The 17,700-nt window shown below is 56.8% G+C and overlaps 2 protein-coding genes across 3 annotated transcripts; both read left to right on the forward strand.

Annotated features, from left to right (window-relative positions):
• The first annotated feature begins 1,072 nt into the window (after nt 1-1,072).
• Nucleotides 1,073-5,142, forward strand: SLC39A1 (solute carrier family 39 member 1). The gene is made up of 4 exons (XM_082865609.1): nt 1,073-1,136; nt 1,851-2,069; nt 2,229-2,359; nt 3,498-5,142. The coding sequence occupies exons 2-4, from the start codon at nt 1,883-1,885 to the stop codon at nt 4,152-4,154; spliced, it is 975 nt and encodes a 324-aa protein (XP_082721735.1). The 5' UTR covers nt 1,073-1,136; nt 1,851-1,882; the 3' UTR covers nt 4,155-5,142.
• A 613-nt stretch (nt 5,143-5,755) lies between these two features.
• CRTC2 (CREB regulated transcription coactivator 2) lies at nt 5,756-15,263 on the forward strand. 2 transcript variants are annotated; one of them, XM_082833399.1, is made up of 14 exons: nt 5,756-5,925; nt 8,703-8,804; nt 8,880-9,013; nt 9,566-9,619; nt 10,242-10,310; nt 10,481-10,584; nt 10,685-10,714; nt 10,886-10,950; nt 11,052-11,101; nt 11,232-11,476; nt 11,839-12,245; nt 13,563-13,832; nt 14,352-14,538; nt 14,670-15,263. In XM_082833399.1, the coding sequence occupies exons 1-14, from the start codon at nt 5,773-5,775 to the stop codon at nt 14,888-14,890; spliced, it is 2,091 nt and encodes a 696-aa protein (XP_082689525.1). In that variant the 5' UTR covers nt 5,756-5,772; the 3' UTR covers nt 14,891-15,263. The 2 variants fall into 2 exon arrangements, with proteins under 2 accessions (XP_082689525.1, XP_082689524.1); XM_082833398.1 differs by lacking the exons at nt 5,756-5,925; nt 8,703-8,804; nt 8,880-9,013; nt 10,242-10,310 and having other exon boundaries at nt 9,568-9,619.
• Nucleotides 15,264-17,700: the final 2,437 nt, after the last annotated feature.

The following is a 17,700-nucleotide window of genomic DNA, read 5'->3' on the forward strand; positions in this document are numbered from 1 at the left end:
TGCATTTCCAGAGCCTTCTCAGAGGCATCACCATGTCCCTTCTTTAGGTGAGGCCTTTTCACATTTGCAAAAAAAAATAGACTGACCCCCCCTTCATTTTCCTCCTTTGCACCCTACCCTCCCATGAAACTAGAAGAGGATTCGGATAGCACAGTGATGTGGGCCAAGAGTATCCAGGCTAAGGAAGCAGTGAAGGTCCAGAGTCGAAAATACCCTGATTCATTCAAAGAACAGAAAACAGAAAGGAGGCCCACAGGGCTGGAGGGAGAGAAGTTGGAGAGTTCCAGATGAGATTGGAGAGAACCCTGGCCAGATGCCTCGAGGCACGGTAAGGGTGATAAGCTGGAGTGTGCCGAGAGAAGCTCCTCACTGAGTGGGGTTTCAGCAACCTCTGAGAAGGGTCCCACCACTTTTTTACCCACTTGCAGGCAGAAGGCTGCAGAGAAGTCAGCTCCGGCCATTGGTAGTTCAAGAAGGGTTGATTTTCAAGAAATACCCTCACTTTGCTATTCCCCTTTTCCAATTCTTCCTTGTCCTTTTTCTTCCTTGTGGGTGCTGGCGAGGGAGTCAAGCAAGAAAGTCAGTTCTAAGAAGGGAATGCTTTCCCTTTGGTGCCCAGGTGCCCAGAAGGGGATCTTAGAATCTTCTAAGAGAGATAAGAAGACTTCGGCCCAAGACCAGGCAGATATCCTCAGAGATGTGGGAGGCGGAAGACTTGGGAATGCGGGGGTTGCGTATGGCGCACCAGCCTTGACCGCGGGGTTTCTAGCTTCCTCTTTTAGAATCTTCAAAGGATCGGAAGCCTTCGTTGACCGGCCACGTTCGCTGGTCAGACCTCCACCACTGCGTCCCAGGCCCTCAGCCCCTCAGCCCCTCAGCCCCTAGGTGCTCTCCGAATTCCTTTCCCTTGCCCCGCCCCGGTTGTCTTCGGCTCAGCCGGGCTCTGGCTGCTGGTCTCTGATTGCTCCTAGCTCACGTCACTCCCAGTCTGGCCCCGCCCTCTGGGCGCTGTCATTGGCCACTGGGGGGTCGGTACGCCGCGGCTGCGGGGGGAGGGGTAAACGATGGGGAGGGGGCGGGAATTCCCGACTGGAGGCCGGAACAGAGCGGGTGCCTTGTAGTGAGACCCTTGAGAGGTGAGTGCGGGATCCCAGAGAGCGGGATCTGGGTCGGCCGCCCAGGCTTCTCGGGGCCTACGAGCTGGAGTCCGGGCTCTCACGTTCTTCTTCAGCTTCCCGGCACGCTGGCGGCCTCAAACCCCGCCTCCCGGAGCCCGGACTTCCAGACACCGCCCTCAGCCCGTCCCGGGACCCCAGACGCCTAGGGCCCCTCTTTGGTCGTTTGCCCCGACATCCCAGCCTGTGGCCTGAAACGGTCGCTCTCTGCTCTCGGGGGGATGGCGCTGGGGAAATGGGAGCGGGAGAGCACCCCAGCTCTCCCTGTTCAGGTGGTCCACGAAGCTACCCATGACATCTCTCCCTGAACCCTCTTCGCTTCATCCATTCCTTCCTGGAAAGGAGGCTTGACCTCTCCTTTGCTTAGAGGACCCCAGCTCTCTAGTTTTCTGGGAGCTCCGCGTGAAAGGGTAATGAGATATCCACACAGTCCTCATGCCTCAGTTTCCCCCTTGCTAGGTCCCTGAATGAGTCACTTGAAAAAGTCACTTGAAAGGGATAAAGTCTGAGGGGAAAGAGTGATATTCCCAGTACAGGAGTGGATGAGTCACACTGGGATAGGGAAGGTCACAGAGTGGCTGGGGTGAGGGAGCTGCGTTCTGCTGACCAGCCTTCCCCTTTCCTTGGCCCCATATTTCCCTTGTGACCACTCCCCCACTCACCCTGTCTTCCTAGGTCTGAGAGTCATTGGAGCTACCACAGCCGCCATGGGGCCCTGGGGAGAGCCAGAGCTCCTGGTGTGGCGCCCTGAGGCAGCAGCCTCGGAGCCCCCAGTGCCCATGGGACTGGAGGTGAAGTTGGGGGCCCTGATGCTGTTGCTGGTACTCACTCTCATCTGCAGTCTAGTGCCCATCTGCGTGCTGCGCCGGCCCGGCACTAACCCTGAAGCCTCAGGTAAGCCTCTCCTTTTCCCTGCTGCCATGGACGCTTGGAGGAGGGAAGGCTCTGGGGCTAAGGAAGGTGACCTAAGAGGGGACGGCAAGAGTGACTATTGCTTAGGTTGGGTAGTGGGGCTCATTTGCTCATTCCCTTCTATGCTCCACTCCTGCCCAGCCTCCCGCCAAAAAGCCCTGAGTCTGGTAAGCTGCTTTGCGGGTGGTGTCTTTCTGGCCACATGTCTCCTGGACCTGCTGCCTGACTACCTGGCTGCCATAGATGAGGCCCTGGCAGCCCTTCATGTGACGGTGAGCCCCGGTCATCTGCATGTGACCCTTTGTATGTGGTGTTCAATCACATACCTCTGGGAGTGGTGGTTTGTATGGATCTGTCCATGTGTCACTCCACGACTGTATGGAAGGCTCTTGGCTTGTGACCCCATGAGCTGTGATTTTTAGTCATAGAGCATAACTCTTTCTATAGGTTCTCACCCTCTCAGTCCCTATGTGACCCCTACGTGCCCTTTGTGACAGTGTGAGGAACCCTATTACCAGGTGTGTGACCTATCTGTAAGGTTTCTCTAGTTTCAGCCTCCAGGAAGTTAATAGCCCTCCAAGAATCATCTTCACCCTTCACCCTTTCCTGAAGGGCTGGAGATAGAGGTCCCTACAGGCCTGGGACAGGTAGGAGGCAATTTCCAGGGACCCGGTGTTGCTGACCAAAAGGCTACATAACTCAAGGAAGTAGGATGTGGGGAAGATTAAGTCCAAGGCATAGGACAGTCTTATTGGAAAAACTGAGACAGTTGGAGGAAGTGAGGAAGTAACACTGAATGTAACTGTTCATCTGTGACTGAGTGACTTGTGTCTCTGTGTGACTGTGTGTAAGCTTGATTGTCCCCATGACAGTATGTGGCTCTGTGTGTGAGCATTTGGGAAAGTGGACCAATGTGTGGCCTACATGTGACACTTTGTGTCCATCTACCTCAGTGACTTTCAGCTGGGGGTGGTTTTGCCCACCCCTGTCATCCTCCCGCCCTCACCCCCCACCTCCCCAGAAAACATTCGATAATGTCTGGAGACTTTTTGGTTGTCCCAACTCAGGGAGGGAGGGCTTGCTAACTGGCATCTAATGGGTATAGGCTAGGGATGCTGCTAAACATCCTACAGTGCACAGGACAGCCCTCTACATCAAAGAATTATCCAATCCAAAATGTTACTAGTACTAAAGTTGAGAAACCATGATCTACATGTAACACTGGGAGTGACACCATAATCTGTACGGTGTCTATGGCACCAAGTGACTATATTTTTGTGTAACTGAGAGTGGCTCTGTGTGTGGGAACCCAGGTCTGTGTAACTGGGACTCCACTAAACTCTGCCTCTGACTCTTCCTCCCCATTCTTGGCCTGTCTCCTGAAGTCCACGCTGTCCCCTTTGCCCACAGCTCCAGTTCCCCCTACAAGAGTTCATCCTGGCCATGGGCTTCTTCCTGGTCCTGGTGATGGAGCAGATCACGATGGCTTACAAGGAACAGTCGGGGCCACCGCCTCGAGAGGACATGAGGGCTTTGCTGGGAACAGCGAATGGTGGGCTGCAGCACTGGAATGACAGATCAGAGGTCCCACAGGCAGGTGGAGCCCCGGCAGCCCCCTCAGCCCTACGTGCCTGTGTACTGGTCTTCTCCCTGGCCCTGCATTCAGTGTTTGAGGGACTGGCAGTGGGGCTGCAGCGAGACCGGGCTCGGGCCATGGAGTTGTGCCTGGCTTTGCTGCTCCACAAGGGTATCCTGGCAGTCAGCTTATCCCTGCGGCTGCTGCAGAGCCACCTGCGAGCACAGGTCGTGGCTGGCTGTGGGATCCTCTTCTCATGCATGACACCCCTGGGCATTGGACTGGGTGCAGCTCTGGCAGAGTCAGCAGGGCCACTGCACCAGCTGGCTCAGTCTGTGCTGGAGGGCATGGCGGCTGGCACCTTTCTCTATATCACCTTCCTGGAAATCCTGCCCCAGGAGCTGGCCACTTCTGAGCAGAGAATCCTCAAGGTCATTCTGCTCCTAGGAGGCTTTGCCCTGCTCACTGGCCTGCTCTTTATCCAAGTCTAGGGGGCTCCAAGATACGCACGGGAGGGAGGTTGGGTATCACGTGCCCTTGACCTTCCTCCCCCTCTCCCAGTGTGTGGGGAATAGGAAGGAGTGGGGAAGGGAGGTACTGAGGACCAAAGAGTTCTCTGGGAGGTAAGGATGGAGCCTTTGGCACTATTTGGCCAATGAGAGGGAAGTGGGCAGACAAGAGCCTGGCCCCCAGGCCCAAGGGACAAAAGATAGTCAAGTCACTAGAGACACGATCAAGGGACATTAGTATTGGGGAAGACACTGAGTGCTGGTATCAGGGATCAGACACTACACATAGGGACAAGCTGATAGTTGGGAGGCCGGAGGTGGGTACCCAGCTACTGTGGGATAGAGGTATAGAGAGGGCATAGGCCCAGAGTCAGCAGTCCAGTTGGCTCTAGCCCATTTCAGCCCTCTGTCACTTGGAGTGGACCCCTCCAACTTTTCTTAGCTCCTACTTTCATATCTATCTTCCTCTTCCCTTCTCCCAGGGGACTATTGCCAAATGGCATCTTCCTGCCAGTTTTGGTACCTTCTCTGGCTTCTCCAGCCCTGGTCACTCCTGTATTTTTAAAGTGCCAAATAAATCCCCTCCCACTTTCTCAAAGCACAAGTGATGGCACTGAGCCCTGCCCAGCACCTCAGTAGAAGGGGTCTGCTTGCTCTTTGTTTTGGTCCCAGATTGTGGGGTGGGACAGAAATGTTTGCTGAGGTGGGGTGGGGGGCAGGTTGGCAGAGCTACCGTCCTCCACTACTGCTGTACCCTAGGAATACTGAAAATGGACATGGTGCCCCGTGCCTAGATGATAAACACTGAGATGCCAAAACTTTTTTATACCAGAGGATCCCAAGGGGGAAGGGGAAGGCTCGCCCCCAGGGTTATTTTTTGGGGCGGGAGGGCTGTGCATAGGGCCATATATTCTAGAATCTATTTTACTAACTGACCTGTTTTGGGACATGTTACCCAAATAAAACAAGTTTCTACACATCTGTACGGTATCTGATTCATTTGTCTTGGGAAAGGGGTGGGCACATGGCAAGTCTGAGAGGGCCTGACTCCCAGATGTTTAGGGCTGTTTGAATATCCCTGATCTCACTGTTTACATTCAGGCCCCTCTAGTTCCCTTCCCTGGAGATGACCAAATTTTTCCTCTTGTCTCTTCCCGCTTCCTTCCCTGTCTCCACCCCTTCCCTGTCTCCACCCCTTCCCTTTCCTCCCTTTTCCTTTCCTCTCTTTAATCCCTCGCCCCTTCGCGTTTGTAGGCTCGGGACCAATGCAGAACTACTCTTCCCAGTTTGCCCCGCGCAGGGAGGAGCCGAGAGGGAGGAGCAAAGTCCCCAGTTCCCGGAGTCAACAGGGCAGCTGGGAAATGGTGTCCGTTTCCTCTCCCGTATTGCGTGACTGCGGCTGCGAAGGAGTCACGTAAACAAACTATAATTCCCGGCGGTCCCCGCGCGCAGCAGGTCAGGGCTAGGCTGGGGCCGGGTTCGCGGTGCTTGCTGAGGCGGCGGCGGCGGCGGCGGCTACGGCTGGAAGAGCCGGGCCGGGGCCCGCGGCGCAGGCCGTGGCTTGTATTGGGAGGGTGGCGGGGAGGGACGGGGGAGGAAGATGGCGACGTCGGGGGCGAACGGGCCCGGCTCGGCCACGGCCTCAGCTTCCAATCCGCGCAAGTTTAGTGAGAAGATCGCGCTGCAGAAGCAGCGTCAGGCCGAGGAGACGGCGGCCTTCGAGGAGGTGATGATGGACATCGGCTCCACCCGGGTGAGGGGCCGCGCCGGCAAGCGGGAGCGGAGCAGAGCACTTCTCGAACGGGGAGCCGAGAGGCGGGGCGGGGGCGGGAGCCGCAACGAAAGAGGCGGAACGCGGCCGGGGTAGCGGGCGCCTCCGTCTGGGAGGCACGGGTGGAGGGCCGGGGGGCAGGAAGACGGGTTTTGCGGGAGGAGGTCGAAACTCCAGATAGGCTGGAGGGTTTGGGAACGAATGGGAACTGAGAAAGTGAGGCAGGAGTGGACAGAGAGAGGAGATGGTCCCCGAAGCCCGGCGGAGGTAGGAGGTGGGTGGTCCTTGTGCATCTCTGATTGAGTTCTCTCAGGGACTCTGCTGAAGCATCTTCTATGTTGGGTTATGGGGTTGGGGAATGGCCTGCTTGCCCTAGTCTGGCTCTTCTCAGTTGGTGATCTCCTCTCATCTGGTCCCTCTGCCCTGTTGTGCTACTCTTGGCAGTTAGTATCTCCGGGAAAGGGCCCCTTGAGTGGTTTGAACGGCAGCGCTGGGTATAGTGGGCCAGGAAGTCCCCTCCTGCGTCCCGTCCCGTTGCTTCCTTTTTCAAATACTTCTTGTGGTTTCCTGACGTGAATGAAGGTGAGGTCCATTGCTCACAGACTGGTGGTATTTTGCCCTGGCCGCCTTGGAGGAGACATAGGGCTTTGGATCTTGAAAGGGGGTAACCAGTTGGCTATAGGTTATGTGGAACCTGATGGTTAGCTGAACTTTCTAGAGAGATGACTGTTTTGTGGGTCAGTTATGGGGTGCCTGGGAGGGTCTTCTGTGTGTAGGGAATATTCATTCCTGGGAAGTTCCAGAAAGAAGGAATCCTGGCGGCGTTGCTTCTGAAGCCCCCTGATCTTGGTTTCTTGCTTCCCAGGGCTGGATGTCAGAGAGAGAGAGGGGTGGGAGTTTGCCCAGCTGGTATGCAGTCCTAATTTAGGGACACATTATTCTCAAAACAGCAGGTGAGGATATTGCAGTGATCCCTTATGGCAGGGAGCTAGAAGGAATTTAAGGGGTGATGGATGGCCGAACATAAATACCACATTTCAAAGTTCTTTCTGCTCGTCTGACTGCCTTTGATTGAACCTGCCTATGACTGTAACTCCGGTTGTATTTTTGTGTGTGTCTCCCTTGACTCTGTTAGTCTTTTTTGTGTTTTTTACTCTTTTGAGTCTCTAGAGACCATGTGTCCTAGTTTTTGGGAGTCAGAACAGAGAAAGTTAGGTGGGGAAGCAAATCGTGTGTGTGTGTGTGTGTGTGTGTGTGTGTGTGTGTGTGTGTGTGTGCGCGCGCGCGCATAACCCCCTCTAACTGCCGTGAGGACCATGATCTAACTGTGGACTGTCCCCCCTTTAGGAGCTTTTGATCAAAGTGGGGGCAGAGGCAGGAAGGTGGGCCAGAGGCTGACCTCCATCTGACAACGGAGGAATGGTGGGATCTTAGGGCTTATAGGTACAAACAAAAGTTCAAAACTGGCCTTTCTTTCTTTGTGGTGCCTTGGTCTGTCAAAAGGTCCCCTCCACTCACCTTGCCCCTGTTGGGTAACTTTTCTTCTGCACATAAAAAAATCTAGTGGGCATACATGTCCAGGGCCTGGGGACCCAAGAGTCTAAAGCTAGGGATTAGAGACCTGGAGCTCAGCCTGTTATCTGGCCAGCTGGGAAGTCTCATTTGAGGCAGATGTGGCCTTTGGGGCCTATACTCCTGGAAGCTGGGGTTATCATGTATATTAGTAGCAGTCTTGAAGTGGCCCAAAGGTCAGCATAGTGCCTGCTAAACTCACTGGACTGACCTCTTGGAACAGAAAGTCAATTCTGTTGTTGCCCTATGCACAACGGTGTGACCCCTGGAAGCTCTTAGAATCTTAACCACTCATCAGCTGCCCTGGGTCTCATTTGGCTGGGGTGGCAGTAGCTGAGTCTTAGAAGTAGGTGCTCACCTCTCACAGAGGGACATGAGACCTTTAGGCAGACTGAAACCATGCCAGGCTGAGGGTTGTGGTGTCTTACTCCGGTGCCAGACGTATCTCCCCAAAGTGAGGATGAGGCCAAGGAGACAGCTCTGGGCCAGGCTGGAGTGGGCTACTGCTTTTCTCACCCCCATTCTCCAGGCTCCCCTACCAATTCAGGGGCTTTAGGACTATGTAGAAGAATGCTTCTTTGTTTTGGCACTGTTTTTCCAGTTAGAAGAGCCATCATTCCTTAGTTGTTCTAGTTTGGGAGGTACAGGCTCTGTGTAGCCTTCCTGAGGCTGGGCAAATGGCAGAGCCCAGGAGCTTGTGCCTGCCCTCCAGAGTGGGGAGGAAAGAGGCTGGCAGCTATGGCTCTATGGCATCCACCTGTGGCCCTTCCCTTGTCTTCCAGTTAGTCCTGGACACATCTGGAAGGGAAAGCAGAGGTGCCTAATAGGCACCCTTCCCCAGGAGTTAACCCATGTGACTAGCCTAGGGGCTCCTGGCAACCCCTCAGGGACTCTGTTTAGACTGATGCCGACTAGGACAGGCCCTGAGCAGAGTATCAGGCTCCACCTGGCAGGGTGATGCCAGGCATTAGTGATAGCATTGATGGGGGCAGCCTGAGGAAGAGCTAGGGCAGATTGTTTGCACCGGGTCTCAGTGGACCTTCTCCCCAGTACTGGCTTTTCTTCTGGCAGATCTCTTAAAAGCAGCAGCAATAGTAGCATGTCCTGGAGACAGGGATGGCAAGGATGGCCACAGGAACAGTGCTCAGGACCCTCCCTGACATTCCCATTTGTCCTCCATGTCTCAGTTACAGGCCCAAAAACTGCGACTGGCATACACAAGGAGCTCCCATTATGGTGGCTCTCTGCCCAACGTGAACCAGATTGGCTGTGGCCTGGCTGAGTTCCAGGTGAGTGGACACCAGCTGGGGGAGCGCAGGCTCTCACGCACCTCCCTCTGTTGACTTGCCTGTCTCTTTTGGCAGAGCCCCCTCCACTCCCCTTTGGATTCATCCCGGAGCACTCGGCACCACGGGCTGGTGGAACGGGTGCAGCGAGATCCCCGAAGAATGGTGTCCCCACTTCGCCGCTACCCCCGCCACATATCCTTCACTGAGGGGCTGCGGAGTCTGGAGGGCAGTGGGGTGGGGTTCCTCAGGAACTCATGGTAGGAAAAGGGACCTGAAGTGTTGTCCAGTGCCATCCTGTGGGATCTCTCCTTTACCCAGGTTCCCTGAAAAGTGCCATTTGGTGCGTGTTTCAGCACTGGCTGCTGTGACAGGGAGCTGCGCCTCCTGAGACTGTGTCCTCCATCTCTGACCGTCCTCACTTCAGCTTGCTCTTGGCTGCTAGAGGCAGGGCTCCGTGATATGTCTCATGCTACAGGGATTTTGCTTCCCTCCTGCTCACATTTCTGTTCATAGCTTTCAGTCTCAGAGACCTCCACAGACCTGTCTCCCCCAAACCCTGCCTAGATATTCACCTATATTTTCCAGCTCCTTTTTCTCTTCCATTCTTTGCCCCTATTGTTGCCCCTTGTAGAGGAGGAGAAAGGTGTTTGTTTCCTGAAACAACTCGTCTGCTGCCTTCTGTTATTTTTCTCTCATCTGGTCTCTCTCCCGTCCACCCCCTCCTCACTTTTTCCCTTAACTGGTGCTCTTCACATTGACAGCTCTCCCTATAGTCCTGCCTACTTATCTCCTCCCCCGGAGTCCAGCTGGCGGAGGTCAGTGTCCAGGGCGGGCAGGATCTCCTGCCCACTCTCTGACTTGTCTCTGGCGGGAGCTGGGGTTGGGTTTGGGCCCGCTGGGCCAGGCTTTCAGCAGTACCTCCTCCCGTAATGGCAGGGCTGGGAGGGGTGGGGGTAGGTGGAGTAGGTGGGTCAGAGTCCAGTCTTGGCCATGTTGACACGTGTGGCCAAGCCTCCCAGTCCAGCCAGAGCAGGACTAATGGCAGCTGGGGTGTGTGTGGGGGGAGGGGAGAATGGTAGGGTGGCAGGTGAAAATGGCTGCCTCCTGTCAAGAGTGGGTGCCAGGTGCAGTGTTCTGGCATTCAGATTTCTGAACCCTTCCCCTGTCCATCTCATCCGTAAGACTTACACCCAGCACAGTTGCTGGGCTCCAGGATTCCTATTCAGCTTGTCCTGGCAGAGAGGAGTTATTTCCAGATCTCCTAGGTTGTTTGGGGAGAGGGTTCACGGATCACAGATATCAGCAGAACCAGAAAGAAAGAGGCATGATGATCCTGGGTGCCCAGCCCTCTTGGCTGCCCCACACTTTCCAACCCCCATGCCTGCCCTCTGGTCCATTGCTAGCCTTCCTCCTCATCACTTTGTTTTTCCATCCCAGGACAATGCCCTGGGGCAATTTCCCTGCAGAGAAGGGGCAGTTGTTTCGACTACCATCTGCACTTAACAGGTGATGGCCCTTGCCTTCTTTAGGCCACATCTCTTCTTATCTGTAGTTTCTGGGGCCCTGCTCTCTCACCCCACCCTGTCCCAGCCCAGCTAGTGTTTTCCCCTACTGAGCAGGGCATGAGGACCAGGAAGACTGTCACAGGTGGCAGCTCATCTCTTTTCCCCGCACAGGACAAGCTCTGACTCTGCCCTTCACACAAGTGTGATGAACCCCAGCCCTCAGGACACTTATCCAGGCCCTGCACCCCCCAGCGTCCTGCCCAGCCGCCGTGGAGGTAAGTGGCCATGTCCCAGGGGAGGGAGTAGCCGTGGAGCTTTTGTTTGAAGCAGGTAGGCAAGTGGGCACTGCAGCCAGCTCCGCCGTATCCTTTGCAGGTTTTCTGGATGGCGAAATGGACTCCAAAGGTATGTGTTCCTCACCGCATTTGATATGTGCGGGTACTGAATGCCAGAGAATCTCTGGGCTGGTGTTGGGAGCTTTGTTCAGGGCCAGGGGGTGGGAGCCCTTCCACTTGCGTCTGCTTCCTGTCCTGCCTTCTTCTTCAACCCTCTCATCACCAGTCTTTCTCTTTCAAGTCCCTGCTATTGAGGAGAACTTGCCAGATGACAAGCATTTGCTGAAACCATGGGATGCTAAGAAGGTAGGCGTGGCCCACTGTCCCTCTTCTTTCCATGGGACGGGTCTTCAGGGTCCTCCACTGAGCTCTGTCCTCATTTGCCACCTTCTTTCTTCTTTCCTCAGCTGTCCTCATCCTCCTCCCGACCTCGGTCCTGTGAAGTCCCTGGAATTAAGTACGTATCTCTCTGAGGTCAGCTGAGCGGGTGGAGGAGGGAAGCGAAGGGAAATGTGGAGGGCTGATCTCTGCCCTTCCCTGACCACTGCCCCCCATCCCCATTTACATCTTTTCCTCTCCTTCCCCAGCATCTTTCCATCTCCTGACCAGCCTGCCACTGTGCCTGTCCTCCCACCTGCCATGAACACGGGAGGCTCCCTACCTGACCTCACCAACCTGCACTTTCCCCCACCGCTGCCCACCCCCCTGGACCCAGAGGAGACAGTCTACCCCAGCCTGAGTGGGGGCAACAGTACCTCCAATTTGACCCACACCATGACCCACCTGGGCATCAGCGGGGGCCTGGGCCTGGGCCCAGGCTATGATGCACCAGGTGAGTGGCTGTCTTGGCTGTGTGTCCCTGGGGTGCTGTCTAGCTGGAGGGACGAAGGGGTGGGAGGCTCGAGCACCTTGGGATTCTCCTGTGACTGCCCACACCAGCCCTTCACCTGTGTACCCCAGGATTCCCTCACAGCAGTTTTCTGCCAGTGAGAACTGGTAGGTGTGGCTTTTCCTAGAAAGAAGATGGAGAGCAACCCCCAAGCGGGCAATGCCATCCTGACTGTCAGGGACAGAGTAGGGAGGACATTGTGTTGCCACTTCCATAGTCTGGCCACTGCTACCCATTCTGGGCAGAAAGGGGCCCAGTTCCCATCAGTAATGTTGGCATCTCTGGTTTTTTGTCTGTGCCTACAGGACTTCATTCACCTCTCAGCCACCCATCCTTGCAGTCTTCCCTAAGCAATCCCAACCTCCAGGCTTCCCTGAGCAGTCCTCAGCCCCAGCTCCAGGGCTCCCACAGTCACCCCTCACTGCCTGCCTCCTCCTTGGCCCGCCATGCACTGTCCACCACCTCCCTGGGTCACCCCTCACTCAGTGCCCCGGCCCTCTCCTCCTCCTCTTCCTCCTCTTCTGCTTCATCTCCGGTGCTGGGTGCCCCCCCTTACCCAGCTTCTACCCCTGGGGCCTCTCCCCGCCACCGCCGTGTGCCCCTCAGTCCCCTGAGTTTGCCCGCGGGCCCAGCCGACGCCAGAAGGTCCCAACAGCAACTGCCCAAACAGTTTTCGCCAACAATGTCACCCACCTTGTCTTCCATCACTCAGGTATGCGTGGCTGCCTTCCCTACATGTCTGTCTCCCTTCCCTTCCTTCTCCTGCCAAGTTCTCTCCCTCCCACCCTGCTTTCCTCAAATACCTCTTCTTAACTCCTGTACTCCTGCTGTCATCCATCCCCTTGCATTCCTCCGTCCTCTGCCTGCCCCACTCTTAGCCACCTTGTCTCCTCTTGGCTTAAGAATACAAACCCTGGGGTTAAGTTTTCTGATTTCAAATCCTGGCCCCACCTCTTACTAGCAGTCTCCTTGGACAGTTATTTAACTTCTTTGAGCCTCAGCACCCTCGTCTGTAAAACCAGGACAGCAATGTAAGAATCAAAGGAAATCACATACGGAAAGTACGCAGCACCATGCCTAGCCCGGGTGCATGCTCGACAAATGATAGCGTGTCCTTTCCCTTTTCTCTCTTTTTTGTTCCGATCCTTCTTTCCTTGTCTGTGTTTTTTCTCCTGCCTCCATCCTGTCCCATCCGCTCTCCCATCTCCTCTCCTTCTTTCATAGATTTCATAGAGTCAGAGACTGTCAGAGGATGGAGCCCAGTCCCTTCATCTTACAGATGAGGAGGCTGGGGCCCAGAAGGGAAGTGACTTGTCCAAGTTTACACAGCATGTTAGGGAAGAGTTGGGACCATTACTAAAAATTCTTGGTTTAGGGTTTTTTCCTCAGTGTCAACATTCTTAGCTCTTCCCTCCCTCCCCATACTTGTCCCCTTTTCTGTTCTCTCTGCTCCCCTTCTTTCACCCTAACGCTCTTCTTCCCCTCTCCTCTCCCCTACTTTCCCTTTCTTTCTCTGTTGTTCTTCCCTGGAATGTGTGTTCTATGTTCCATCTTTATGCAGGTCCCCTTTTCTGTAGGAAAGACTGAGGTCAGGCCAGCAAGGGCTCTGCTCTCTGGGAACTTGGACTAAAAGCCTAGCTTCCCTCCTTCCTCCCTCCTTCCTCTCACAGTCCCTCTGGCCTCTTCAAGGCTTTAGAACAGCCATTCTCAAGGTCACTGTTGTGTGATCAGTCCCTTGTGAGGTGTGTCACAAGTAGTTGATTACTAACAGTAGTTAAAGTACCAAGGTTTAGGAATAGTTGACTCCTGGAGTGGATTCAAAATTATCCTTGTGTTAACCTCTCTCAGTCACTTTCATCCTGAGACGCATTTTTGAGAGTAGTTGCACCCCAGTGATGCCCAATGGAACGCTTTTGGGTTTGTGTTGACAATGGTCGCAGCTTAAAAGGGTGGGAAGCCCTGACAAAGAGCTCCTCTCAGGGGGCACATTGAGGGGTAAGCTTCCCCCTTTCTCCTTGCTTTTCTTCAGGGCGTCGCCCTGGACACCAGTAAGCTGCCCAGTGACCAGCGGCTGCCTCCATACCCGTACAGTCCCCCAAGTTTGGTTCTGCCCACCCAGCCACCCACCCCAAAGCCTCTGCAGCAGCCAGGGCTGCCCTCTCAGGCCTGCTCAGTGCAGCCCTCCGGTGGGCAGCCCCCAGGCAGGCAGCTGCACTATGGGACACTGTACCCACCCAGCCCCAGTGGGCATGGGCAACAGTCTTACCACCGGCCGATGAGTGACTTCAGCCTGGGGAACGTGAGTACCCGGGTCCCTAGCTCAGAAGCAGGGGAGGGGCTGGGAGTGGGCCAAAAGAGCCTGAGTGGTATCGAGGGGGGCATTTTGAACTGGGAGATCTAGGTGGGGGAGAGCCTTCTTACCTGCCCCCAGGTAACACAGTACCGCCAACTTGGGGCTCCTCTCTTCCTGCATTTGACCCCGACTCCTGCCCCTCTCCCCCAGCTACCTCCGTGCAGCTTGCTCTTTGATGACTACTGCTTTGACCCGTTGTCTTCCTGGCACGCGCATGCTCTGTCCCAGTAGGTACGGTGCCCACACCTACTTTGGGCCCCGTGCTCACTTCTGTCGCTGTGCTTGTGGCCATCTCCCGCCGTCTCTGCTTTTGTTCCCATGGTGGAGGTGGGAAGCGGGGTGGGGTAGGGGGAGGTGTATGAATATTACTGGGCAAAGAGGATGTGTTAGCAGAGCTAGGCAAAGGCAGGCAGGACCACCCTGTTCTGAAGCCTACTTTCTCAAGGCCTGTCTGTGTGTCCATAGCTGGAGCAGTTCAGCATGGAGAACCCATCAACCAGCCTGGCGCTGGATCCCCCTGGCTTTTCCGAAGGGCCTGGATTTTTAGGCGGTGAGGGGCCAGTGAGTGGCCCCCAGGACCCCCATGCCCTCAACCACCAGAACTTAACCCACTGTTCCCGCCATGGCTCAGGGCCTAACATCATCCTCACAGGTAAGAGGTGTGGGTGGTGATGGGGGATGGAAGAAGGGCGTGATACATTTGGTGGCACAGCAGGAGACTGAGGGGGTCTTGGGAGAGTTCGCAAGACATGGGGTCCTCACTCATCTCTTCTGCCCACACAGGAGACCCTTCCCCCGGTTTCTCTAAGGAGATTTCAGCGGCCCTGGCTGGAGTGCCCGGTTTTGAGGTGTCAGCAGCTGGGCTGGAGCTGGGGCTGGGGCTGGAGGAGGAGCTGCGCATGGAGCCTCTGGGCCTGGAGGGGCTCAACATGCTGAGCGACCCCTGTGCCCTGCTGCCTGACCCTGCTGTGGAGGACTCGTTCCGCAGTGACCGGCTGCAGTGAGGGCACCTCATCGACATCCCTCTTCTCGGCCCTGTCCCCCATCACTGTCCCTTTCCTCCCTTCCCCCTGGCCAGTAGAGACTTCACTCTCTGCCCCCAGATCCTCTTTCTAACATGAACGGAGGATCCCAAGAATGAGAAAAGGCAAGGGGTTTGTCCAGGTGGCCCCTGAATTCTGCACAAGGGATGGGGCTTGGGGGAGCTCAAGGGAGGGCCTAAAGCACTTGTAACTTTGAACCGTCTGTCTGGAGGTCAGAGCCTGTTGGAAAGCAGGGGGTAGAGGGGAGCCCTGGAGGCAGGGCTTGTCCGGATGCCTAGGGGTGGGCAGTGCCAGCCCCTCCTCACCACTCTTCCCCTTGCAATGGAGGAGAGAGCCAGAGTGGATATTATTTTTTATTAAATATATTATGTTAATAAAAAAATCATATCAAACCCTTGGTGTCGTTGGCTGCTGTTTGGGATGCAGGTCGGGATCGAGGGAGTTCTTGGGGCACGGGCCCTCTCATCTGTCCAGGGCCTTGCTGCAGCATCAGGGGACAGGGGCTGTGACTGGCCGGACAAGTTACTGCTCTTTCTCAACCCTGAGGGCCTGGCAGTGAGTCAGGAGATGAAGAGGTGACTGCTGGCTGAGCTCTCGGCTCTGGATTTTTCTGGTAGAATGATCCCAGTTTTCCCGGGGGTAGCTGGCCTCAGTGCTAAGGCTCCTAAGGAGAGAGGATTTAAAAACTACTGACGCCAGGTAGGTCTCAGGTTGGCTCCCTCTTCTTTATGGCCCTTTAAGCCCAGAGGACCTGGAAGTTAGCAGTGATACCTGGCCAGCCTCTGACCCCATGCTCCTAGGTCTCATTCCTGCCCCCTCACAATGCATGAATTCACTTCACCCTCCCCACTCTTCTCCACTCATTCATTCAGATGCTTGAGTGCTAACCTGTTCTGAAGAGGTTTCCTCTCTCTGGCTTGGGTTGCTAGCCCTCTGACCATCTGAGCTTCTGCCCTCTATTCTCTCCCCCCATGCAGCACAGAAGAGTAGTGCCCCTTCTCCATTACCCTCACCTCTTCTGCTCTCCCACACCCTACAGTCCTGGCCTTTCTTCCTCTTTCCAAAACTTGTCATTTTCAGAAAAGAGAACTCAGAGCTTCTGGCTTAGGCTGGAAGGGAATGCGGTGTGCCCTAAACCTGGAAGTAGGGGCAGCCACCTGGGTCTCCGCAAACTAGGTTTTCAGGGCCTTCACCCAGGCAGGAAAGCCACGTCTGAGTAGGACCGAGGGTGGGACGGGAGCGCGCCCCAGACTTCAGGGGTCAGTGTCCTGCGGCAATTGTTGGTTGGTGAGAAGCCGCCTGGGTGCAAGGGGCCCTCCCAGCCGCCAGGTGTCGCGCTGCAGGCGGTCGGGCGCTGGGCAGGCGCTGCCAGGGTCACGGCCGCCGGCCCGGGAGGTTGGGGGTTGGGGGGAGCCGCGGCGCCCTCGGTCCGGGAGGGGGGAGGGGGGGTGGGGGGAGCAGAGAAAGCGGGGCGCACGGAGGAGCACCCGGCCACCAGCGCAGCAGGAGCCGGAAGGGCCGTGCGGCGCGAGCGAGCGGCGCGGCAGCACAGTCCCCGCGTGGCGCAGCGCAGCGGGGACGCTGGGATCGCCCGGATCTCCCTTCACGGCGCCCCGCGCCCCGGCGCCCTCGGCCGCTTCTTCTTCCTTCACGTCGCCCCGGCGGGAGCGGCGCCCGAGTCGGGTGCGACATGTCCGGGGCCGGGTAGCCGCGCCGCCCGCCGGCCAGCCAACCCGCCTTCCGAGCCACCCGCCCGCGGGCCGGCCGGCGGGGGAGTCGCGGGGCAGGCAGGTAGGGGCTGGACCAGGCGGGGCGGCGGGCGGGGAAGGAAGGGAGGGAGCGCCGGCGGGGCGGGGGCTCTCCCCCAGCTGTTCTCCGGCGCTGCACATCTGGTTCCGGTTCCTCTCTCCTGGGGAAGTGAAAGTGGAGGGGAGGGCGCAGCCCGGAGTTAGCTAGCAGTGCCCTGGCGCCCTGCACCCCTCCTGCGCCCGCGGGTCCTAGAGCTCGAGCACCCCTCCCTCCGCTCGGGTCACGCGGCGGCCGGCGCTGCTGCCGTCACGTCTCCGGCCGCCTGCGCGCCCGCTCCTCTCTGCCCTCCTGCGCCTTCCTCACCCTCCTCCCGCTCGGCGCGCCCTCTGCCCCAACGCGAACTTCCCGCCGCCCGGCTTGTGGGCGTTGCGACCCGGAGTGGCGCCCCTGCCCCTTGCGTTCCCCAGGGAGAAAGGGCTGCCTTCTGCAGGACTCTTCCCTGGCTCGGTGAGGAGAGGCCCGGGTGCGGAGGTCCTGCCGATGGGGGCCACTCGCTCTTCTGCTGGTCTCAACCTCATGGCTCCCGCCTGCTGCCTTGGGCATAGGGCATAGGGCATAGGGCTCCCTCCCATTCGCCAGCACGGGACGAGGCATGGGGCTGTGTCCCAGAGCTAAATCAGGAGGCTGACGCTAACTCCTGGCCTCACCTCGCAGATGTAGAGACTAAATTAAGCTGGAGTTGGTGTGTGTATGTGTGTGAGGCCAGAGGCCAGGTTAAGGAGAGCCAGCTTGGCTACTGAGCTTCCTTTGCCCCCTCTTCTCTTGGCAAGGGTGGGAGGTTAGGTAGGATTGTACATCCTGGATCCAGGCTGAGCCTCCTCTGCCTTGCTCCGGGTCCTTTAGTCTAAGGTTCCAACTTGGAATGATGCTGTGTTGGCACCTTCAACGGTACCCCCCCCCCCCAGCACACGCGCGCACACACACACTCACACACCCATAGGCTGGCTTCCGCTGAGCTGCAG

This window comes from Leucopleurus acutus, assembly GCF_964270905.1.
Source record: "Leucopleurus acutus genome assembly, chromosome: 2".
Classification (NCBI taxonomy): domain Eukaryota; kingdom Metazoa; phylum Chordata; class Mammalia; order Artiodactyla; family Delphinidae; genus Leucopleurus; species Leucopleurus acutus.